This window comes from Barbus barbus, assembly GCF_936440315.1.
Source record: "Barbus barbus genome assembly, chromosome: 30".
Classification (NCBI taxonomy): Eukaryota; Metazoa; Chordata; class Actinopteri; order Cypriniformes; family Cyprinidae; genus Barbus; species Barbus barbus.
Genome location: NC_136758.1, coordinates 13,952,936 through 13,979,951, shown reverse-complemented (window position 1 = coordinate 13,979,951; position 27,016 = coordinate 13,952,936). Strand labels below are relative to the sequence as shown.

The following is a 27,016-nucleotide window of genomic DNA, read 5'->3' as shown; positions in this document are numbered from 1 at the left end:
GATGACCTGAGTGTTAATACATTTTCATGTATTTCTTTAAGCATAAATGCACATGCTTTACATGCAAACAACATTCTCCTGTGTTTGAAATACTTGGAGTTCTTTTTTTTTATATTCTCTGATCATACTAACAAAAGCAAAAGGACAAGCCCGATGTATCAACCCATTTTTAATCAGTAACACCACTCTGTTGTGGTTCCTCTTGACATTAATATTCAGTAACCTGATTCCTGGATGAAACATGCACCACACATTTATTGCACATTTTTGAGAGGGGGATATAATCACTTAACAGCCTGCTCCCTATACATCGCTTGCTCTTGCCAACAGATCATTATTTTATATTGAGGAATTTGTGTTTGCCATATGTTGCATAAATGCTTCTTTGGACCCATTACAGGTTTCTCTGATTTTGTTCCTGTTCCATATCCAGAAGGATATCCTTTGGATTTCTTACTATAGGTAAATCTATATAGCCTTAAGATCAACATGAAGTCCAAATTGCCTTATAGTATTTAGTTTCTCAGATACATTCCTGGTCTTATTATGCACAATTCAGTAGTGCACATTATCTTATATATTTGTAATTTATTTATTTTTTTGTCTAACCATCTTTCCCACAGTTACAGATTTCTTTAATATAGGTGACTGTAGGTAGGTCATTGTAGCTGGATGTAGGTTGTGTATGTTTTACGAGTAGGATAGTCTTAAATGTTCATGAGGTAATCCTGAGAGGCCACTCAATGTGTAAACTGCTCTCATTGGTGTTTGGGCTCTGAGCTCATAGTGCCCCTCTGTGCTGGTAGATAAACATGTAGGGCCCCTTTGTAGGCAAACTTCAGTGGGAACCTTCGGAAAAAAATCAAGATCGGATTTGGAAAATGGGAAATGAGGGGTAAGGAGTAGTTGGGGAGAGCTAAATGTGTGTGCACGCACAGGTCACTGACTTCATTGCTCAGTGTCTAATCTCTCGCTTACATTCATGAATGAAAATAGCCTTGGATTGAGTGCCTGTCAGTACTTTTAAAAAAATATTATTGGTTAAATACTTTTTCGTAAATGTTGTGTATGCTGTAGAGTTGGTCCCTTTTAAGGTCCTACTCAGTGTCCCAAAACGGTCATATCCAATAAATAGTTATAATAATAGACGTCTCTTACTGTATGTTCACTGATGCTGCATTTCTTTGATCACAAATACAGTAAAAACAGTAATGATGTGAAATATTATTGCAATTTAAAATAAATGTTTTCTACTGAAATATATTTTAAAAATGTAAAAATGTATTCCTATGATGGCAAATCTAAAATGTTAGCAGCTCTTACTCCAGTCTTCAGTGTCACATGATCCTTCAGAAATCATTCTAATGCTGATTTGCTGCTCAAGAAACATTTCTTAATATAATCATTGTTGAAAGCAGTTGTGCTGCGTAATATTTTATTAATTTAATGACTTTTGATTAGTGTCCTTGCTTAATAGAATGATAACATGATTAATTTCTTGGAGAAAAAAACCAAAAACGTTTTATCTGTATAACATTACTGTATGTATATCACATTAACATTTTAGGCTCTCCCAGAAAGATTTCTTGATTGAGCAGACTCAGACAGTTGTTTGTGAAATCATAACTCATAATACATTAACACGTTGTACATTGGTTGATTTGTTCTGTGAATTTTCTTATGTCTCAAACCTCTCCATACATATTTTAGTTTGTTATTCATCTTATTTATAGCTGGTGAATCTATAATTGTCTTATTTTCTCTCTTTTACAGTACACACCATGTGACCCTGATATGTTAATTCTTGGCAGTGTATTTGCCGTCTTAGTACCATAGCAATTGTCCATCAAACCCCAAACCCAGCTTTAAGCTGTTTTGCACATGGCATGTCTTGCATTTTGTCTCAGAATGTGCTTCTATTTTTTTTTTACCTTGTCTTATCTTATCATTCTTGTACATCCACTGGTATTTTATGCAATGAAAATGATTTAATGTTTTGAACCTTTTGAATGGGTTTCATTGGTTCCTCCTCTCTTCGGCTTCCTTTTTATCTGTCCTGCATGTGTCTGTACCTTAAGGTTATATGCACTCCTTTTGGTCTAGTGGTCCCCCTCCTGTTCCTCCATCCATCCTGCTCACCCTCTAACACCCCCATCCAACATCCTTTCCTTTTTGAAATCTGTTTCTATCTTCTGTATAAATTTGAAGGTTCATGGAAGTAGCAGATCTCTTTTACAGTATTGCACAATTCATGAAAGTCACTTTCCTTGGGAAAAAAAAATCAATCACTTTTTATTTTTAAAAATAAAATATTTGAGGGTGTCCTTTCTCTGTGTTGCCGACAATTTATAAAAATATATTAATTTGTCTTTCAACAGCAGTCCAATTCGAGGTAATCCACGAGACCCTTAGGATTTGTTGTTCCAGCACATCTCATCATAAAACAGGTCTAAGTAATTAGCCATGTGCAACTACGTCAGCTGAGATATCTTTATTATTTTAGAAAGAGGAGCAGATGCAGAGTGCTCCAGGAACCATATATTGTGAGATGTCTCATGAAGGAGCACTTTGTCTATTTATGTCTTGAAGCTAATATGAGTTATTTCTCTCTCCCCTCTGGTACTCCTCTCTCCCCCTGTCTCATCATTAACAGTTCTGCTGCCATAACTCATCATAGTGATAAATGCCTCAGCCTCACCCCACCTCAGTCCAGCTTCTTCTCTCTTCTTCTGTCATTCCTTTGTTTCTGCGCAGTCCATTGTATTTCTAATTCTTACCCTTTCTCGGGTTCATACTGGTGAATTCAGCACCTGTAGGAAGATATTAATATCAAAGCCTGCCAAGCATTATCAGGATCTCCAGTTACTGCGATTGTTCAATAGAGCGTAATTTTACTCCTTTCCAAAGAAATAATGAAGAACAAGATCAAGATGATGAAAGAAAACTTCTTATATGGAGCGCTTAACAATTTAATGTGTCTTCTGGATCCTTTACAATACTCATTCAGCTGTGATCGGAGCTCCACAATCGATCAAACTAGGCAGCTTTGTCTAATTATATTATTTGCTGTATTTATTAGTTCTAGGTCATGATAAAAGTACTGGCAACAGTCCTGGCCACCATGTGATGATGTACATTGGGTTTGGTGTGAGAGCTTTATGCAGTTTTTCCCTCTTTTTTTTTCAAAGATGCATCTGTGACTGAGAAGGAGGATGTTTTTGGGCTAAACGGGCAGATTGAACACAAGATGGCCTTCCTTCGAAAGCATGTGCCTCGGGACACCAACCTGCTACTGATTGGTCACTCCATCGGTTGCTACATCATCTTGGAGATGATGAAGAGAGACCCAGAGCTAAAGGTATAAGCAACTGGATGAGAAAGTCCGTGGAACTACTATGTAGCTAATGAAGCATATGGTCTTTTTTAATGAATGCATTTCTGTATTATATGAACATTAGTAGATTATATGAATTTACATTTTCTTTTAGCATTAAGTTCCACATCGGATACATTTATTTAGTTTATATATACAGGGGTACACATAATGGTATAAAAAATGTGCTGTGTAAATAAGTTCAGACCGCTCATTTGTGTACCAACATGGTTGACAGCTGTTGATGAACAATTACCATTTTAGATTGACAAACTGAGAATAAAACTTGAAAATAAGATTTCTATTCAAACTGAAAGCATAAATTTAGGCTATCTGCTGCCATTTTCAAAACTCTTGAATGGGCAACACTAAACCCAGCAGCTCATATACTTACTTCCTGACAACGCGCCAAAATAAAAGCTTGCTGATTTTAAGTTTGAAAATGATGAAAATTCATTTAAAAAAAGTAAGTATTAGCATTTTATTTAAGTTTACTAATAAAATGTTTGTATTTTTATTTAATAATCCATTTTAATTTAAAAATACACTAGTATTATCAAACTTTATTTTGTTTATTATTATTTTTTTTTTTTTAAACTATATAAATAAGTGCAGTAATATTATTACTATTTTTTTTTTATAGTTATATTTAATGGGTCACACAATGTGTAGTGTGAGGACCAAACCAAATCTCCAGGTGCACTTATGAGAACCAGGGTCAAGAACTTATGTGCACCCCTGTGTGTGTGTGTGCGTGTGTGTGTGTGCGTGCGTGTGTGTGTGTGTGTGTGTGTATATACATATATATATATATATATATATATATATATATATGTGTATATATATATATGTGTATATATGTGTGTGTGTGTAATTCAATTTTTTTTTATAGTATGTATTATTTTATAGTAAATTAATTTGTACTTTTTTTTAAAGATTTTCTTTTGGCATTTTTGCCTTTTATTGTGATATATTAGTTCAGAGTTGACAAAGCGAATTGGGAGAGAGAGAAAGAGAGAGAGAGAGAGGTGGCCGAAAAAGATCCTTGAGCCAGGATTCGAACTCTGGATGCTGCTGTCTGCCCACAATGCTTTAATTTAACATTAAATGCAATTAATAACATTAAATCAACATTCAGTCTGATTTGGAATTTAAACTGACGAAAAAATATTATATTATAAATGTATATTTAGAGGCAAATTTCAGCACATTCAAAATCAGATAATAAAATCCAAAATTTGCAAATTGCAAATCAAAATTACATAAATTATTTAATTCAGTTTAAATTCCAAATCAGATCAAATTATTGTGACTAATATGTAATTGAATTTAATTTTAATTTTAATTTAATTATTTTAATTTATTTTGAATTAATTTATTATTTTAATTGAATATAATGATACCTTTTGTGATTAATTAATTAAATGACAGATATATGTGACCGTGGACCACAAAACCAGTCATAAGGGTCAATTCTGTGAAATTTATATCCTCTGAAAGCTGAATAGATAAGCTTTCCATTGATGTATGGTTTGTTAAGAGAGGACAATATTTGGCCGAGATACAACTATTTGAAAATCTGGAATCTGAGGGTGCAACAACAAAAAAAATCAATATATTGAGAAAATCACCTTTAAAGTTGTCCAAATTAAGTTCTTAGCAGTTTTAATATATTTACAGTAGGAAATTTACAAAATAACTTCATGGAACAGAATCTTTACTTAATATCCTAATAATTTTTGGCATTAAAGAAAAATTTATCATTTTGACCCATACAGTGTATTGTTGGCAGTGTTGGGGAGTAGTTAACTACAAGTAGCGACGCTACTAACTTAACTACATTTTTCAGTAGCTTGGCAGTAGCTCAGTTGCTTTTTAAACAGTGTAGCTTTTCCAGTAGCTAACTACTTTTTGCAGCAAGTAGCGGTGTAGCGCGAGCAAAAGCTACATTGCGTTTTGTCGAGCCTGCGCGAATCAGAGCGATGCAAGGATATTCTTCTTGTTAGATTACAAACTCATTTTTTGCCATTACCGCCACCTGTTGTTTAATCATGCATCTTGCAGCTAACGGTTCACTGACGTACAGAAGTGGGTTGACACACCCATATTATCCATGATGGAGCAAGACGTGGCGGCAGATTTGGAGGATGGAGAAACAACTAACGTTAATTACCCATGGCCTTATTTGTCCAAGTTATATGTCTCTCAAAGAAACGACAAGTAAAGGTTACACTTTTTGTAACAGTCTGAGATATTTGAGTGTTGTGTGTAATAAAACAATACTCTTTGAAATCATAATTGTATTGCATTGTTTTAAACACTAAATATTTTACTTAAAACATTCCTCAGACACTTATTCAGTTATTTATAATATACGTTGTTCAAAAAAATCAAAAGTAGTTTCAATGTAGCTAGCTACTTTTTGATAGTAACTTGTAGTGTAGCTAACTACTTTTCCAAAAGGGTAGCTTGACTGTAGTTTAACTACTTTAACTTACGAGTAGCTTGTAGCTTGTCAAACTACAGTTTCAGAGTAGCTTCCCCAACACTGATTGTTGGCTATATACCCCAGCGACTTTTGACTAGTTTTGTGGTCCAAGGTCACATATTTGCTTATTTCTCATTGAACACTGACAGTGAATCGAAAAAAGTACCCCAATTTGTTGACCCACAACATCTTTTCAGTTTCAGTACCTTGCCTAGAGACTATCTACCGATTCTGTCTGACTCACTTAGAACAGCATGAATAACGGCTACAGTACTGCTGTCTGCATAACCTCCGCAGACCACCTCAGTGATTTGCAACTTTGTCTATAGAGGACATGCCGCCAAAACATGGTCGCTGCATGAAAGTATGTAATGTGTGAAAGCAAAGCGATACACTGCCAATCAGCAGTATAATAAGACACTTCTGTTCCCTTTCCTTGCTGTGTAAAAGGTCAGGAGATTAAATAACATGGAAAAGAACCTTGATTTTCTTTCTCCCTCTGGGATTTTCCTGCTCTAAGATGTGCTTTGTCATTTTTATTTTTAAGCATTTTCTCTACCCAGAAATCTTTTTTTCTTTTTCTCTTTCAACCTCTTTTTTTTAGTATTTCGTATAACTAGAGGGGCATGTTTTCCTCCTGGGAAAGAAAAATGGATTTTAGCTTCATTAATGGGGCCAGTGCAGTTATATACCACTTTTTGCAGTGCGATTAAAAATATGTTCTGATACTTTTGGAGACAATCCACATCCAAACCACTTTTAGGGATTTAGTTCAGAAACTTCAGTCGAAAAGCTGGTCTCAATCTCACTCATCGATTTTAAGGTCCTCTTTCATAATCTGTGAAAAATGTTTCATTCCAGGTCATTAAAACATTGCCAAACATATAGACCTTTTGTATACTCTTCTGAATCTCTTCTTTTCAAATTATGGCTAGTTAAATCCCTGTACGATGTAGGCAGATATGGCATGGCTCAGAGCAAACATGCACGAAGGAGAAAAAGATTTCCTTTTTCGTCCGAGATTGCAGCCTGCCAAGAAGCCAACCTGGCGATTATGCCTGGTAACATATGATGTGTGATAATCAGAAACTGTTACTGTGGGCTCTAGATATTTATTTTGGAATGGAAGAGACCAGTCAGTTTAAATGATGGCAGGGGTTTCTTTAGTGCATTTCTGGAGGAGAATGTTTGCAGATTTCAGCCTCAGACCGGGACCAGCATGTAGTAGGTTGGAAAACCTCCCTAAAACTAGAGGAAGAGTTTGACTGACTGCATATGGAGGTGCTCGATTGTATGTCTCTGACATGAGTCCAGTTCACAAGTCTTCCCTGTTGCCTTTGAAGTACTTGCTTGTTGTAAGAAAGTGACACTGTATATGTGCCAGTTGTAGAATAGACAGTCTAAAGCGAGAAACTGATTTGTCACTCAGATGTGTGGCTGCAGAAAAGACTTTTTTCCACCCGACATCTCGGCCTGAGGTAGAGCTCTTGGGACTTTTAGGTGAGGAGGAAAAATGCTTTATGCCTCCTCCTGTAGCAACCATCTTGCCATGTGGTTCGGGAAGTTGATGTCATTTCCTACATTTGTCTGCACCGGTGTATAGTTTGGTTTAACAATTTGGCTGTTGGCTGAAGTGTTGCTTTGCGCTTTATTATTAACAGATAACCTTTCTTATGACAGTGAACTACTCTGATTGCAATCAAAAGTATATTAAAGGGATAGTTCATCTCAAAAATGAAAATTCTGTTCCTCACCCTCATGTTGTTCTAAATCTGTATGACTTTTGTTTTAATCTGTACGAGATACATTCTATTGGAAAGCCGAAGGGATTCTTGGAGATGCTTGTTAGGAAGAATGCTTAACAAGTCCTGTCATTCTCTTCAGTGGACTGATAGCACGCTCAAGTTCCCCTGACACTACAGGACATGAGGATTTGGGTGTGTAGGTTAACTTGTGGGCGAGTTTGTGTCGCAGCGTTCTGGGTGGGCCTCCATTCGGGGAGCAGAGGTCAGACCGACAGTCCTGAAGTATTGGTATGATTTCATACTTCACTCATATAAAACATCGTTACAGTCACAGCATGAGCCAAACACAAGCATAAACATTACAGCACATAACCCTGGCTCAGATTACCCTCACAACATCTCCAGATTTTAAAGCTCCCAGACGTGACCACGGACCGTCCAGCCCATTGGACATGCAGTCACACGGTTGAGAAAACACTTACAGCAACATTTTTTGTTATTGTTAATTCTGGGATGCAAGGGGGTAGCGGTTTCCCTTGACCCTCTGGAGAGTAAGGGTCATGGTGGCCTGGCATCCTGGCTTGACCTGGTGTTTTCATTCATCTAAATAAAAGTGACATGGGATTTCCTAGGGGTGGGCATTTATACCAGTAGACACGATTAACCGATAGAAATTTGTCAACTGGTGGAAATTTTGGACTATCCTCTCTTGTCTTTTTGTGATATTGACATTGGTAACAAGAATTATGTCTTTTTGTGATATTGACATTGGTAACAAGAATTATGAAATGTATATGGTATCAAAATTGTTGATATCATAAAGACCTTATTTAAATAAAAAACTAACTATATCATGATATATATTGTTACCGTGAAATAAAATGACTTGTATCGTGATATAAGATTTTGGTCATATTGCCCACCCCTAGGATTTCCTTCATTTTCCCCCCTGGAACCTATGAGGAGCTGATCAGTCTTTTTTCCCAAAGAGGCATTTGGCATTTAAGGTTAGCAGTGACGGGGCACTGTCAACTTCAGGTGGGCCTTCCAGCAGTGTTCATTATGTCGCCACTCCTCTATTGTGCCTATTCCCACTCAGGAGCCTGGCCGAAAGGCTACGTTCGAAAAGAGCAGAGCAGTGCTGACGTGAGTGGAGGCGGCTCCTTGCAACACATTCCCATTGAGATACTCACTGTAAGTGGTTGAGTTGAAAGAGATGTGGTCTGGACTGCTGTATGATCCATCATGCTGTCTGAAGCTCCAGTAGATCTGTGCATCATTAACATTCCTCCACTATCAGATCGCACCCTCACATCTCAGATCCGTGGAAGTCAGATTGTGACGTTTAAACTCTCTTTGCCCCTTCTCCAGATGCAGAGAACTTCTTCCCCCTTCCTGACCTCAGCAGTACCAGAGAAGGAACCCTCTAGAAGTAGAAGTGTGCGTGCACGTGTGTGTGTGTGTGTGTGTGTGACTGGTCGTCTGTCTCTCTGATTAAAGAGCCACTCCCAAAGACTCTGTCAGATTGTTCTGTGTTCTCTGTTACATTCCTGTGACCTCCAGGAATAGGAACTGCTTCTTGTCAAAAGCACTACTTGCACATCAAAGATCACCTGCTCCGCACACACTCCCTCTTCTTCACCTTTCCCTGTCTCTTTCACTGCCTCTTATCCACTCTCTCTCTCTTTGTCTGACAACTGATGGGCATCAGGATGAGCAGTGCTATAGCAGATGAAAAGTATTATGTGAGAGGGTTGAATGCTTCCTGGAGCGGTATGTGCACTAGATGGTTTTGTATATGTTTATTAGTGGCCACTATCATTATAACTATTACTCTTTTTCATACTTAGCATCTGCATAGCAATGTGTTTAAATCCACTTAGCAACAGGGTTGGGAACCACTGGTTTTGAACACTTTAGGAACTGCACAGCTGCATTCTGAAAATCACCCAAAACACCTTAGAAACTGCGTAGCAACAAGGAGTTTAATTGACTGGCGATATGACCAATCATAAAATAGAATCCGCCATTTTGTCCAACAAACAAAATGACAGGAGAGTTACTGTATTAACGTCTGTGAACTTTAACTTGAAAAAAGGTGTGTATTGACATCATTCCGTGGTTGAAACAACATACCCTCTGATGTTCGTTTATGTTTATTTCTTGCTATAACAAGTAGTAAAGAGGAAGAGATGATTTGTTAATGTGCCGCTTGAACTGAGGCGCTACAACAATCTGTCACCACCACCACACATTGAAGAGCCAGAAAACGATATTTGATTTTTTTTTTAAATGACCACATTTGAAAGCTAAGAATTTGTTTTATACTAAAAGTAACCTGCTTGTCTTGTCTTGTCTGTTGACATGTTATCAGTGTCCTCTTTTCTTCACAATGTATTTTTCACTGCGTGAGAACATGCTGTGCTGCATTAGAGTGGCATGGCTTGTCAGTCGTAGCAATAGGGGGGGCGGGTCCAGCAACGTGCTTAGAATACCTTAGCAAATGCATAGTAATGTGTTAAGAACTGCTTAAGCCCAAAGTATACTTCGACCATCCACATTCCTCAACAGTTCGCACACTGTCTACGTGATGCAGTTTTCGTCATCAAAAGTGTCTGCATGCAGCCCTATTTTTGTGTCTGTGCGGACGTTGAGACAGATGTTGAGACAGAATGAGTCCACAAGGTGGTACTGCATGTGTTAAACTCGTTCATCCGAGAGTGAGTATAGGGCTTGTCCAAATAATAAAATGTAGAACACTTTGTTTTATTACCAAATTATACGGAGTATCTAATTATCATTAATATTTAACTTACACTGGAAAGGTTTCTGCGACATTTCGTGAGATCTCGGCAAAAAGTCTCACAATTTATTTCCATAACATTTCCAAACAGAAAGCTGTGCAGACATACAGTAGCTGTGCACGAGATAAAGTGAAATGTGTAAAAATAAGTATACCTAGACCTTTAGAACTCACTAGCAACCATACAGTAAGATGCAAGTGGCTTTAAATACACTATCAGCTGCATTGTAATGCGCTTACAGCTGCTTAGAACGTGGCAGCAAACACATAGCAATGTGCTAACAATTGTTCAGAAAATATGAGCAACTGCATAGTAGAGACTTGGCAACCACCCAGAACGCCTAGCATAATGGTTTTACACCTCAAGAACCGTTCACATTCACTCCAAAAAATATAGTTTATAGTTGAGTACTTTGTATATTGAAGAAATTAGATTATTTCTTCACACGTAAGCAGTGCAACTAATTTAATCTCCACTCATTTGATGGTTTGTATTGTAATTGTTACTACAGAGGGACTCTGGATTGTGAATCTCTCATCCATTGGGGGTTTGATATCTTTTCCACTGACAGCAATAGATATTTTTCAGTTCCTTAAGGCCCATTCGGATGATAAATTCAGCGGCAGCAGAACTTTGCCTGTTCGCCTGTTGCCGGGGCGTGATGAAACCAGCACTCTTTCAGGATCGCAGAACTAGCTGAGTTTGAAGTTTAGTGGTTTGAAGCTGAATAGATTGCATTTGGCACTGCTGACAAAGAAATGTGCTGGCTATCACATATTTTACACAAGAGAATTGAAGATATTGCACTGTTTAGTTTCATTGAAAAATACTTGGCTGCAACTGAAAAGAATTGTAGAGATAGATGAAGCACATCCACTCTGTCTTACTCACTGAATGAGTCTAGCTGCCTTCTACTCAATGGCCAAACAGAGGCAGGTGTTTCCTGTTTCTGGAAGTCTCTCTCTCCTCTCTGTTCCCTCCTTCCCTTGTCTCTCCTATCGATTTCATAATATAGTGAGAACACAGATGTCATTTTTCAGTTTGATAACTCTTAAGCATTGAAATTAAGGCATGTCATTTGTTATGATTAAAACTGTTCGCATTGCTGTCATAAATATTATGCGTTGCATCTCAGTAAGTCACACATTGCTCTGCTGGTCTTGTTTTTCTTAAGTGTTGGTTACTTAACCAAAGTGTCAACTACTTTGACCGAAAGTAGATGGTTCTAGAGAAAGCAGAGTTTTCCTGACCAACATTTGTCTCTAAAATCTCTAAAATCCATCTGTACTTGTCATCCTCAGGTTGTGAAGGCGGTGATGCTCTTCCCCACTATTGAGCGCATGGCCTGCAGCCCTCAAGGCAAGGTCATGACCCCTGTGCTCTGCCGGCTGCGATACGCCTTCTATTTGCCCATCTTCCTGCTCTCCCTCCTTCCAGAGAGGCTGAAGGTCAGCATAGTGCGTCTGGCTCTTAGGAATTTATATGCAGTGGACACCTCCATCATCCCAGCCACCGTCAGCCTGATCAATGTAGACTGTGCAGGTGAGTAAACGTTTTACTTTGTTGTTTCAATATTCAAGCTCCAGAAATCCATTTTAATGTGTGTTGGGTGGTGTAATTTAATGAATAATCAATCTTTTTCATTCATTCATTCATTCAGTTTTTAAAATATATATATAAATTATTTATGGAAGTGTGTGTGTGTGTGTGTGTGTGTGCATGTGTATACACACACACACACACACACACACACACACACACGTACACACAGTTTATATACATTTATACCATTATATTTATTACACTGAAATGATAGCTAATAAGGTCATTGATAAGCAACATAATTGCTTTTCAAAATTAAATATTGAGAGAATAAAAATAAAATACGGGTAAATGTTTAAAATGGTTTTAAAATGGACCGTTTTTATCTACCAAAAAATTATTGACTGGTAAATAAATAACCAAATATAGGTTGTTTAATTGTCCTGGTTCTTCTAGCCCTTGTGTGTTTGTTTATTTAATTAATTCATTAATTAATTAGTCAGCTACATAACAATGTAGTACTGTTAGCTTGTTTTAACATATTTTGACACATTTCCCATTTTGACACACATTTGTTTTATCACTTTAATCCATTATCTGAAATGAATTTGGATGCTGGCCCTCTCAGTCACCAAAGTAAAATGTTGAAAAAGTACACAAGATACTGTTTAGGCCTTTATGTCACCATTTTGCTCTTGAGCAAGGTGCTTTATATGGAGAACTATTCCTGTAATAAGTGTATTGTCTCGTGTGTCAGACAAATGACAAAAGGTTCATTATAATGTGTTTTTTGGCCCAGAAATATCAGCTGGCAGTAGTGATGATTTCTTGTTGTCAGGGTGCATCTCAGCATGTGATAATCTAGTGCAGCATCTTTAATATTCCGCTAAAGTGTAACTCTCACACAACCTTTCTTTTCACCTCAGTGATGTCCCTCACTTCTCCATTTCCATCTCTCTAAGTTTGCACTCTGCTCCAAAGATCTAATCCTCCTTTCAATGAGGTGCTGAAACCTTTCAAAAGTTCACATGCTGGCATAACTCCAAACCCCGACTGCTCAGATGCGTTTCTCTTTCTTTTCATCGGACGATAAGAAGTATATCACTACTTCAAAGATGATTCGGCCGATTTAGTTCAGATAAAAGTCAAGGCCGAAGATGGGGAAAATGCAAATAATATTTGAGTGGCAGCCAAGAGAGTGTTGTCTCACATGGTTTTGAATAAAGTTTTATTTATCATAACTCATATTTAATCTCCAGGGTTTTTGGTACATGAACTAATGGTGTAGATGAAGTGTTGTGAGTAGGAGTAATTAAGAGGCCTCTCCAGCAAGCGAACGGACTGCTAACGCAGTCTCTCTCTAGGTGAAAGGCTGAGTGTTTTCCCTGTCTGTCTTGGGAGGAGAGTGATGGATGTTGTGATGGCCAGAGAGTCTCTGCCAAAGAGGCCTCAGTAGAGCCCAGAGGCATTAGTGTGAGCTCCACTCTCTAGTCGCTCTGAAGAACCAGTTCTCTCGCCTTCTTTTCTCCTTTTTTAATGCTGTCTGTCAGGCAGTTCTACCTTTAGGTTCTTTTCTCTTTTTCTCTCCCTATGTTGTGGAGGGAGTTGGAGGTTTGCTCCTGACAGCGCTTGTAAGCAGGCTTTTAATCATTAGCACTTCTCATGTAGTGTCAATTGGAATGGATTTAGGTTTTTTTTTTCATCTGAACAAAATGTTCAAGTGTTCAAACGTTCAACTTTTTTCCCTGTTCCTTATTAAATACCAACAAATGTTGAAATACTTTGCTGCGAGGAAGTTTAATCTCTTGTTATTCATTGAAAAGGCCAGGTGGTCCTGTATGTACACATGTGCATGCGTGCCTTTTGTACCATTGAGTGCTGGCCTGTGGCTGCATACGAAAAGCTGCACTGACTCTCTGTCTTGTATTACATCCGTAATTAATGGCGAGTTGACAGACTTAATTAAGAAAGCATGTTGCTATTAGCTGGAACTTCCTGGGCACATTTAAGGATTTATTTGCTCAGAAATCCCTTTCCTTGAAACTGAGAATGTTGATATTTTGATGTTAACTGCATGTGGAGCATGCATACAAAGTCTGTCATGCAGACATCAAGGTTCTGCATCTAGGAGCATAAACGTCAACGAGGCATGTCTGCTTGCAAATCCGTAGGGAAATCGGCTATGTAACGGTCTCTAATATGCTTTATCCTTTCAGTAGACTGCAACACTCCACACAGCTTCTGTTTTCACTCACCTAACCACTTATGCCAGTTCTCATGACATGTTTTTTACGATTGAACACTCTTGCACTTTTCTATCCAGGCTTCTGTTGGCCTAATTTATGAGAACCGAGAGATTTGACCCACCATCTTTGGAGACGCAGGTTAAACTCCTCTGTCTTTAGTTCTTTTTGCTGTTCCGATCTTAATTTGACTCACCTGGGAAAGCGGGAAAACAGAGCGTAGCGGCAAGTGGCTTCCTTTCCTGTTAGAGCGGAACAAAGTTAACGTCGACCTGATTTTGGAACCTAGAGGCTAAACTCCTGAACTTCTAATCTGCCACCTTACTTTTGAGTCATATTCACTTCCTCCTCCGGCCACCTGTTTCTGCTTGGAAAGTCGGCCAGTATGTGGAACACCTTTATATTGGTAGAATTCTAACGGAACAAAACACAAAATGACTTGGCTGTTGATCACTTATTGTTTCTTCCTGTAGTTTTTGTTCCTTATTGACGGTCAAAACACAATGGGAAAGTCTCAAAATTGAAAAGCCTGTTATCATTTACTCAGCCTCATGTTGTTCCAAACCTGTATGTCCAAGACTGTTTGTTTACCAACATTGTTTAAAAAATCCCCTTTTGTGTTTTGTAGAATAAATAATGGCATACAGGTTTGGAATGACATGAAGGTGAGTAAAGACAGAATTTTTTATTTTTAGGTCCTTATAAGCCTCTTGGCAGTAGCCATGTGACATTTATGAGGTCAGACATGATAAAAAATAATGCTCTACCATGTTTTACAGTGATCAGTCTATTTCCTTGCAGATGTTCTTATTTTATGACCTTGTGAAACACTCATGCGGACCATTTTGCATTACCAGACAAACAAAAACAGTACATCATCCTACAACCATACCAAGAAGTAGTCTTAAAACAATTTAGTCACCATGTCCATGAAAGCTATTCTAGTATTTGCCTGCACATCACCATTAGATGGAGCAGGACACAATAGAAAGATGCGGTGCTCAATGTGATGCCAGGCATCTTTGAGATACTTACTGTAACAGTTTTACAAAAACAAAAACAGGATCATCTTTTAAATCTTAAAACAAGCCGATCCACATGATAAGACCTCTTTTGGATTGGAAATATCCATTTTTATGTACACTTGTGCAAGTTTGTTGCATCTGTTTTAAGTGCTAGAGTTAAATTGCATTGTATTTGGTTAATTTTGATTATCTTGAGATTTAATGAAGAACTAAATGTCATCTGTTGTGTTATTGTCTGTAATAATCATAGATATGATGAGAACATGATGTTTGATTTCATTATCTGTTGAAGGTTTCAAGGACTTAGGATTGTGACATTCATCATTTACTCCATTTGAAAACCATTATATAATACAATGGAGTGTCAGGATTTGATCATGTCGAAGCTGAATACATAGATTCCTGATTTCCCACACTTCGTAGAGCGCTGTGCTGCCTGGTATTAAAGGTTTGTAATTTTATGACATTGTGTCCATGGGCTAGTCATTTATATTATTTTTATATTATTATTTTACTTGAGATCCAAAAACCACATCTGCAAATCTTGTGTTAGCCCAGAGGGCAGTAAAAATCCCCTAAAAATGTGAATTTTCTCCCTCATCCAGTACGTAACAGTCATTTTCTCATTGTGGTTTTTGATATATGGCTGAACGGTTGACCTTCCCTAATAATAGAGCCATGCTGAAATTGTAGTTTCTCTAGCAGTAGTTAGTACAGTAGTTATAGTTAATTTCACAACTTGGTCATCAGGTGTGATATATCATGAAAAAAGAAAACACAAGCCACCCCAAAAGGCCGAATAGGAATATCCTGTTCATTAGGGGTATGAATGAAAAAGTGATGACGGATGATAATGCAAGGTTTGTTTGTTAATGTAACTCTCCTAAATTTCTGCTCTGTGTGACTTTACTTGAGGTGCAATGGATCACGGCCACCCACCTTGTGCTCTTTTTAAAGTAACGAAAATGAAACCTGTATTGTATTTCAGTTGATGTGGCTTTCTATTACGACATGTGTTATTGAATTGGAAGGGAGAATATAATTGTCACATTCGCTTAGCTCTTTTAAAGGCAAATAGAATAAAGAGAAGCACATTGTGATTCTGTGGTCAGTGTAAACGGCTGAGAAACTGGATAATACACTGTACTTTCTGTATCCGTGGACAATTGTGCCATCATGAACTTGTCTTGTTTGTGTTACTAATGCAAAGCGACTTGTCGGAAAGAAGTAAATAGATGGTTTTAGAACCAATAAAGGAGTGTGTGGTGTAAAATAAATATCAACAGGGCAATTTAAAGCAAATGCAAAGAGTAAAAAGGCACATTATGCACAGTGGAAGAAGAAAACTCTTTGTTCCCATCTGTATCTTGAACTGAACAGGATGAAACATTTAAAAGCTTTTGTTTGTTTGTGAGGCTCCTTCTGCTCCTTGAATCACTACAGTGTTTTACGGTTGATTTTCTTGTATAAAACTATGAAGGTTAGATGTTTACTTTGATTAGTAGTTGAACATTTGGCTCAATTATGAATTATAATCAGCTTGATCACTTTCACTGTGCATATGGTTAGCTGACATGGCAATTTCAACAGAAATGTACTATTTAATTATTTAAAACTAATATTAAAAGAAAATCTTGATATTGATGTAGAAAGTCCACATTGAACACATTATGTTCAAATACCCATTTTGTTTTTGTGCATTGCCACGTGGAGGCACCCATGGCAGGACACTCACAGGAGACAATGAAATATCGCCACGTGCGTCTTTGTGTGTCTGTGTCTGCGTTTTTTGCACGTATTCCTCATTTCTACCTCTCCAGTCAATTGTTAACTAGGTGCATGTGTGAGGATGTGTAAAATTGACTGGAATGCTGTGCCCTGCCAAACCCCCCAGCCCGATACCCCACTGGAGATAAGTGAGATGGAACAGGGGATGTCTCGCAGATCCCTGCCCCAAGACTGGCACACCCTATTTTTTCCCTTACCTTCTCCTCGTTCATGGGATTTTCCTCCTAGTCCTACATTACCTGCATAAAGTTTGTTATTTGAAAATGGGCTTACAACAATTGAATTTAAATAATCAATATTTTGAAGTGGACCCCTGGTAAAAAAAAAAGAAGAAAAAAAAAGTGTTTTGTTTTGCCCCCCACTCCAAATCAAAGGCCTGTAACATTTATGAAATTTGGTCTGATGATTATTTGTCCTACAAATAATTTCACAGGGTTGAGAAATATTATTTTAAAATTCTAAATATTAAATAATAATGTCTTAATAATGTTTAGTTTAATTCCACTCTCCATTTGCACTCATGTTTTTTGTAATCTGCCCACCTGAATATTAATAAAATAAATATGTTTAATTAGTTTTTTTTTATCACAAATAGTATACAACATTTATGTCTTAACTTATTTTCTGTATTTTCAACCATCCATCCTTTTTCTTTCTTTCTTTCTTTCTTTCTTTCTTTCTTTCTTTCTTTTTCACAAATAATATGCAATGTTTCTGTCTTATTTTATGTATTTTCAACCATCCAGGCTTCATTAAAAATAAATGGTCGCACTTTATTTTAAGGTCCAGTTCTCACTATTAATAAACCATTAACTATGACTTTTGCCTCAATTAACTCCAAAATTTGCTGCTTATTAATAGTTTGTTAAGTTTAGGTATTGGGTATGATTAGGGATATAGAATATGGTCATGTAGAATAAATGCTTTATAATAAACAGCCAATATATTATTAATAGGCATGCTAATTAGCAACTAATAGTAAGAACTGGTCCCTATACTAAAGTGCCACCAAATAAATAAATACCTTTTCAGTTTGAGAATTTTTAAAATAAGGTGAATCAAACTCTTAAAGGACCAGAAAATACCAGAAATGTGTTCTTATTTAAATATATGATATGTAATTGAGACTTAAACTGCAGTGATTGTAGTTATCGCAGATTAGCATGATTCAACAACACGCTGATTATTTGCCTGCAGTCAAAGCTTCTTGTATTTGAATCACAGGGTAAAGTAGTGGAAACGCAGTGAACTTTACTCTTCTGTAAACCCTCTAGTTTAAACATCCTCTGATCCAGTTTACCTCAGTGGGTGGAGATGTTGTTTGTGATGTGTTTAGTGTAATAAAAGTAGATATCTTAGTGAGTGTTCAATAAGTTCATTGTGTTCTATGGTAAATATTTGTTTGCACCTCATTTCACATGACTTATGTCTCCCTTTAGCACACATCAAAATGCAGAGGAAAGTTTACATGTAACTTTAACATTTATTTAGAAGCAAACAGCAGCCAACCCAAACACATAAGTGACTCTGAAATCTCTCTGATGCTGGGAATAAAGGACACATTCTGCCACGAGTCTCTCTTACACAGTTCTTTGAAATATGACTGGCACACTCTGTTTTGGCTCCAAGCTTTGATATTCTAGTCTACAGATATGGCTCGTTACCTCTATCAATGGGATTTTTTTCTCTTGTTTTATTGTCCACCAGGTGGAAAATTGTTAATAATGTAGTAGCAGCTCACCTCCTTTGGTATCATACATCATACATGTCAGAGTATGTACTCTGCTTTTATGTAACTTCTTGACCAATAATAAAGAATGTTCTTTATGCATGTATGTGACCTATAATATCAGCTGTGTCACTGTTGTTCAGCATATCCATGCCTCTTGGGACAGTAAAGTTTTGGCAGAAGAAGTATGTGATCTGGGTATTTTCATTCTTTTATGAATACTTTGGATCTCGAGTAATTTAATGCATACTATTTAGTAGGGAAATCGGCATATTCAGACCTAGGATTCTTTTTGAAACCACCACTAATGAAATGTGGAAAACCCCTTAGTTTTCTGCACAGAAGGCTTTCATTCAGTTTTCCCCATTTCCAAAAATCATTTCCTCTGTAAAATATAGTGCTGAATTAAACTCAGAAGGAGCAAACATTAAGAATGAACTTTCTATTGAAACATGGCGTAACTTTTAATTTTTTTTAAACATTTTTTCCATGTTTTTCTGCATTGAGAAAGGGATAAAATTGATTACTCTCCTTTCGTTCCCCCTTTTTAGTATGTAGCTCTCAGTCTTGTGAAATGTGTTAACAGTACTGGATGATATAGTACGCAGGCCATGATTAATATTATAGCATTAAAGCCATGCGGATGTGTGATCATACCCACACTTCCTCTTCACTCAGTGGAAGCAAGTCATTTGAGGAGTTTTTCTCTTACACACATACAGCACACACATGCTTTCTTAATGTACCCACGCACACACACACACACACATGTACGCACTTCCTCCACAGTCTGAGGCTGAACAATCATCACTGTGAGGAATGTCCTGATGAGAAAGGATATTAACACATCTCTTGGCCAAACGTTTAGTCTGCACGAGATCAGGATCAGTCTCTCTGAATAGCTGCCAAGGTCATCAAGGTCAAGCGAATCTTAAGATTTTGAGCGCGTGTGTGTGTGAGTGTGTGTGAAAGTGTTCTGTGATGTTCAGACTGCTGAGTGTGGAGTAGTTTTATTTAACTAACTAAAAGTAGCAATGCTACTAATTTAACTTCCATTTTTAGCAGCATGACAGTAGTTCTGCTGATTAAAAAAAAAGTAGTTTCTGCATATTTACAGGGTCACGGTTCGATATGATTTCGGTACAACAAGAAAAAACAACAAATCTACTAGGTTTCTTTTCAGTCATTTTGCACAGACAGTAGTACAAATTACTATTTTTTCCACCTAGATGTGAAAATACTAAATATTATATTAAATTATAATGTTATAAAATCTGCAGTACATATATACATACAAGAAATAAATACTTGAAATATATTTGATTTAGTAAACAAATAAACAAGGGGATCAAAACTGTGCGACACGTAACGTAGCCTATATAGACTATGCTATGCTGAGTTTGTTCATTTTTGTGACATGCTTAATTTGTTCACAAAGGAAACTCAATTGTCAGAAAGCGACATCCTATTTGTTTTCTTTATTTTACAAAAGCACAATGTTTTTTTTCCATTGTGAATGTACACAAATAAAAGTAGACTTTTTACAGTGATGCATTATTAATAAGACAATAAATGACGGGAGAGTTTTAAGTTGATTCTGCTGGTATAAGGAAACGGTTGAAGTGATCGCACCAGAGCGCGCACACACACACACACACAAAACATAACTTCCAGCATTGCTAACTTGACAGCGCAGTTGGTATCAAAATAAAATACAGTGAACCAAACATCAGCGTGCCTGCCTCTGTGTTACCGTTGGAATGTGACTGAAGTACAAAGTCTATAATTTAAATAAGTTTTGTATTCAGATACATCGCAAATATGGAAATATTATGGAATATTTGGATTTGTGCCAAATGAGAGAGGTAGGATACACGAGCACAAAGCTCCATTTCGTGAACAGTTGAGTGCGCAAGCCTTTATACTAATTTATCATTTGTCAGTGAGAAACGCGTTCAGAATCAGCACATGGTCACTGTCTAGTGGGCTTTGTTATCAAGTGCGCAACATGGCATTCGTTCTTCTGCTGGCGATTATCAAACAGCCTTGCATTACTGCGGGCGCCCCCTTCTAGATTGAGGGTGAATTGCCTGTATTTGTTGTAAGGCCTCATTCACGAACCAATATGTCCGTACCGTGACGGTTTGGTACGAATGCATGTCTCGTTACACCCCTAATATATATGTGTGTGTGTGTGTGTGTGTGTGTGTGTGTGTGTGTGTGTGTGTGTGTGTGTGTTTATAAGTGCTGTCAAACGATTAATCGCGATCAAAATAAAGTTTTTGTTTACATAATATATGTGTTTGTTCTGTGTATATTTATTATGTATATATAAAGAGACACACATACAGTATATATTTTGAAAATATTTACATGTATATATTTATATTCATTTATATCATATATAAATATATTTAATATATAAATGGAACATATTTTTCTTAAACACATGCATGTATATATTTATTTATATATACATAATAAATATACACAGTACACACACACATATTATGTAAACAAAGACTTTTATTTTGGATGCGATTAATCGTGACTAAGCGTTTGACAGCACTTATGTTTATTTTTTTTTTTTTTAAGGTTTGAATGAATGAATCAAGATTAGAGTGACAGAAATATATATAAGCTAAAATTTCTATGTACTTCTCCTCACTCCTGCTGAGATGTTAATTAATATAAAAATGCAAAAAAGATATGTGTATCACAGTATGAAATATTCACAAACGACACAAATCATTTCAACACACAGAATCGAAATGTGAAAACAATGACATCACTGCACACCATTAAACATTTAGTAGGATTGTACATCCAGTAAATGTGAACGGGAACAGATGTAATCCTCATGATCTGGTTGCTGTTTCTGTGTTTGTACAAGCGCTGGCCTTTGAGGTTGTGGCAGTGTTTCTGGACGTGTTTCATTCTGATTGTGTTTAGTAAACCTGCAGAGGCTGATGTGTTATGCAAATGTTTACTAAGTTATGTTTGCACTACCTGATTTATTATAGTTTTGTAACATACTAATCTACATGTTTGTCTCTGTTGTTGTCTCTGCAGCCAACGGTATGTACATGGGAAGCCAAGAAATGAGACTGGTTGTAGAAAGGGACAACGCAACTGTATGTCAACACCTCAGCAAGGTAATGATCACACAACATTTGAACAGTAAATATGAGTGAAGTAAATCAAATAAAATAAAAACACTAATTCTAAATTAGCCTTTGTTTGGAATAACAAACAATTATATTAATATTTTGAAGATATCTTTTAAAGTGAACTGGTTTCTTCACGTAGGAAGGAAAAAACTATATTTGAAATGTTGTTGACAGTATAGAAATAACTGTCAAAATGTATCAATTGACTTGACAACAAACTCCAAACAGTCTTGAACTGATTTGTATCTAATACAAGAACATCTGTATCCTTAAGTGCATTACATGAGATGTTGCATTAGACTATCACTGTCTCTATATGGCAAACAAGTGTGGTCTCTTTATTAATCAGTCCGTGTACACATCCAGTGTCCCTTCTGGAAATACATTAAAATGTGCATTATATTTAACATAAATATTAGAATTAGGTGGGGATAGCAAACTCTGTAGCTAATATTTGCCAGTAATACTATTTTATACTATTTTGTCTGAATAAAAACAATTAAAAGACTAAAAGCAGTTATTAAAAATCCTACAAGTGAATTTAGGCATCATAATGTACAGTATTAAAATGGATATTTATTTTGAGATTTGCTAAAAATCACATTTATTATTGTTTTTAAAAATTCTCTTAAAGTGAGCATTGTATGACTGCACAATTAAATATGATCAATTGACTGTTATTGATTTGATATTGATAATCAATATGATAATCAGTATGTTATAGATTTGTTGTGTTGTGCATGCCTAAAATGATGTATCTCATTAACTGTAATTGCACATTTTTGTTTTTGTTAAAGTAGAGGTTTTTGTTCATATTTTTGGCCATTTTTCTTGTTGCCAAAATGTTGATGCATAACTAGAAGAGGACTGTTATAAATTCATCAAATTACAGAAGTAACTTGCCAACAGCGATGTTCCGCATGCATGGGTATATGTTTTTACTGAAACAATGAGATGACGCAGCTTTCCTTAATTTCCTACATATTAACGGTGCTGATCAAAGAGATTTGGGAAGCTTCTAAACATGTTAGACGCAGATGAAGCCCACGCTGACTCACCCTCAGAGAGCTGATAACCAACAATATCAGATTTCAAAGCACGTTCCTCCAACCCACCCTTCTGTTTTCTCAACGGATGCATGGGCGGAAGAACCATATGTACCTTTCAATACCACGGTGTGATGCAAAGCATAGGCTGCTTACATATGCCGAGGGAGGAGGACGGGGCTGCTGATGGTCTATATCTGTCATCGGTTAAATAGGTGATATCTTCACTGCTCTTAAGAGTCGCATATTCGAGGCCTGCATCTTCTGTTACACATAGCACCTCGACTCAAAGAAATTCCTCATCAAAGCTTCAGAAAATCCCTTGAGCCTGGAAACCGGTCACATTTTTCCCGGTCTGATCTGTGCATCCCACCCATAACTCCACAGAGGAAGGAAGCTCTTCCATTTCTCTGACTACCATTGTCTGTATGGGTGTTAGAGTATGTGGCGTTTTTTGGTATCGGCTTCGCAGTCCGTCTTGCTTGCCAATAACGATGCTAGAATAATTTTCTTCCAAAAAAGCTGAAGGTGAAGACAGGAGGTCATATGTTTAAACCCCTCTCAGCCTTAAACCACATGCATCTGACTCCTCTATTAGATTTATGGGCTGTGGTGAAATCGATCAGCCCAACAGATGTAGAACCCATCACGATTAACTGGTACAGTCGGCAAAGGACAAACATTATGCAGTTTGTCAGAGAAATCATGCAAAGCAGTTGACAAGAGAATTTGATCTTTCTATTGTGTACGGCTCTCGAGGTCTCACCAATAAATAGCCTTTAGAAATCTGCACGGGTGGTTTTTCCTTTCGCATTGATGTTATTGGCACCGATCGGCCGAGGTTACTGCAGCCTGACTGAAGGAAATACCCTTCAAGTGTCCACACTGGTGTCCGAGGGGACGTGGTGGACATAGTGGATTTAATGTCAATCTTTCTTAAATTTTGTTTTATTGAAACACAATCTTGATTGTTTTCCCATTTGGATCCTCTGTGAAGTTCTCAGTGTGCCTCGCCTTTGTTAAAGACTTTCTATATGATTTATTAAGTTATTCTGCTTTATAGATTTACGGCACATGATGAATTTTATCTGCCAAAGATGTGACTGATTACATCTTGATTAGAGCTGTCAATTTATTGCCTTAATTAGTACAAATAATGATATGAGATCCTGGATCACAAAACCAGTCATAAGCAGCACGGGTATATTAGCAATACCCAAAAATACATTGTATAGATCAAAATTATACATTTTTCTTTTATGTCAAAAATCATTAGGATATTAAGGAAAGATCATGTTCCATGAAGATATTTTGTAAATTTCCTACTGTAAATATATTCAAATTGATTAGTAATGTACATGGCTAAGAACTTCATTTGGACAACTTTAAAGGTTGTTAAAAAAGTTGATTTTTCTCGATATTTAGATTATTATTTTTTTTGCACCCTCAGATTCCAGATTTTCAAATAGTTGCATCTCAGTCAAATATTGTCCTATCCTAACCATACATCAGTGGAAAGCTTATTTATTCATGTATAAATCTCAATATTGGAAATTTGACCCTTATGACTTTTCTCAACAAATACTGATTTATGCAATTATTTGGGATTAGTATATAATATAATTTATTTCAATAAATGTTTTAATTGACATCCATAGTTTAAACTGTTTTACATAAAGAAAAAATGTTTTAGAGCTTCAAATTATGACGTCATTCATAATTTGTAACTTCTAGTTACTTCTGACATCTTGAGGTCTGCTGAGGAATATGAAGTAGCAGCATACTGCAGACTCCAGTGGTGGTCTAAGTTCCTATGTAAATCAAATAGGAGGCTTGCTACTTTTGTTATTCTAACATCACAGATTGTACCTTTAAAGTGAAAGATGAGGTTTTTATCAAGCAGTGACATAAAGGTACTAGTTCTCACTAAAGTGGCTGTCAGAAAAACAGAAAAGCCTTATGATGTATTTATTGTTTTAGTTTTGTTCTCATCATGATACATGGTCATAGTGGTGAATCCCACATACAGTATGAGAACAAACCCAAATCATGTTAATGTCTTAATTGGCTCTACTGATTTTGTTTTCTTCTGTCAGCTTATTTTTTACTATGGAGCCACGGATCACTGGTGCCCTGTGCAGTATTACCATGATATCAGAAAAGACTTCCCTGAAGGGGACATTCGTCTGTGTAAGAGGGGCATCCGGCATGCGTTTGTCCTGGATGCAGGGGAGGAAATGGCTAACATGACGGCAGAGTGGATCTTTGATGACTTGAGGACGCTCTGACTGCCAAATTAACATTTTATTCCTTTTTAACATCTACCAGCCAAATATTCGAACTGAGCCCCCTGTGTGAGTTTTTTTAATGCAACCAATATTTTTGGACGTATTATCTATTTGCATGGCAAAGCATCAAGCTTGTCACAAAACACTTCACAATGATGCTGTATGACTGATGTATTGGTGGCATTTAATTTTCCAAATATTCATGGTTATAAAAAATATCTGATATTTTGATTCAACTATGTGTATGTAAATGTATTTTGTCCCTCAACTATGCAGTGTATTGCTTTAGTTTACTTCAAGAGTCTCTAATTTCTGTCAAGTGGACATTGTAATTGTCTGTTTGTGATGTTTATGGGAGTGATTTCTAAATACACAAATGTGCAGGGGGTGTGGAGCAGGACAAGTCAATTAATTATTTATTTTAGTGGAACATGGTCATTTTTGAAACTTGACTTAACCAGACAGCTCACATAAGAAGAAAATTCGGTAACACTTTAGAATGGGGAACACTTATTCACTATTAACTACGACTTTTTCCTCAATAAATTCCTAATTTGCTGCTTATTAATAGTTAGTAAGGTAGTTGTTAAGTTTAGGTATTGGGTAGGATTAGGGATGTAGATTAAGGTCATGTAGAATAAGGCATTAATATGTGCTTAAATAGTACTAATGAATGGCTAATATTCTAGTAATATGCATGCTAATAAGCAACTTAAGAGACCCTAAAATAAAGTGTCACCGAAAATTCTTATATATGATTATCTGGCATGAAGATATTGTCCTCTTGATGGGAAATTGAAATTATTATTCAATAACATCAGAAGGTTAAAAAACTATACATATTAAAAACTACACAGAGAATGATTTAGACTGCAAAAGATTAAAACTCATTCTGTTCATAGAATGTCACATTGTTAATAAACTCATTTGCAGTTGAAATTTCAAATGTAACATTTGTACTTCTATGTATTGCTCTATTAATTTAATAAAGTTAAATTATGTTGATTGTCATGTATAAAATATTTTAAATATTTAGTATGTAAATAAGTTTTTCAGTTAAATGTTTTACACACAGAACATGTTACGTGTGATTTGATTTCTGTCTGAAGAGAAATTGTATTATTATGGCAGGAAATGCCTGTACTAGCACGGGTCAAATATGGTCCTGTCAGCAATGACCTGGGACCTTGTAGAACCACAAAATTATGAATTGTAATGAAGCTCGGGCTAACCCTCATTTAAGGCTGGAAAATTATGCATATTTGAGCTTTCTCCATATGAATGGACCTCAACATTAGCCCTGGCTCATTTTTATTTTCCAGATGGCATCAGCAGGACTCTGGAATAGTGTTTTACCTGTAAAGCTGCTATTCTCTTAGTTTGAGATCTATTTGGATTTTTTAGGCCCCAACTTGGCTCCTGACACCTCCCAAGAGTTTGCTTTATGGTGAATGGAGGAGCCAAAGCAGGACCCCTTATAAGAAAAGCCGGCTGTAGGTTTGTTCTCTGCTTGCATGGTTTCATGGGGTTACCAAGTGAAATATTTTGACAGTTTACCTCAACAGCCCAGGGACCAGTAATATTATTCAGTCCTCTAACCACCTCAGTCAATGTATTGAAACATCAAAACTCTCATATTTTACTCTGAAGCTCAAAGTGACTTGATTTGATATTCCTGACCTTAAAGGAACAGTTCACCCAAAAATTAATATTCTGTCATCATTTACTCACCGTTCCAAACCTGTATGACTTCCTTTATATTTGGGACACATACC

At 36.6% G+C, this 27,016-nt stretch overlaps 1 protein-coding gene across 2 annotated transcripts in view; it reads left to right on the top strand.

The window, feature by feature from the left end:
* The window catches only part of LOC306850378 (lipid droplet-associated hydrolase-like), a 41,973-nt gene extending 15,657 nt beyond the window's left edge, over positions 1-26,316 (top strand). Inside the window, exons 4-7 of one of the 2 annotated variants that reach the window (XM_079385979.1) lie at positions 3,189-3,358; positions 11,712-11,952; positions 21,810-21,892; positions 25,050-26,316. In XM_079385979.1, the coding sequence (XP_079242105.1) occupies positions 3,189-3,358; positions 11,712-11,952; positions 21,810-21,892; positions 25,050-25,241 (686 nt within the window). In that variant the 3' untranslated portion in view covers positions 25,242-26,316. The remainder of the gene's footprint in view (positions 1-3,188; positions 3,359-11,711; positions 11,953-21,809; positions 21,893-25,049) is intronic. The other variant, XM_079385980.1, reaches the window with a different exon arrangement.
* The last annotated feature ends 700 nt before the right edge of the window (positions 26,317-27,016 follow it).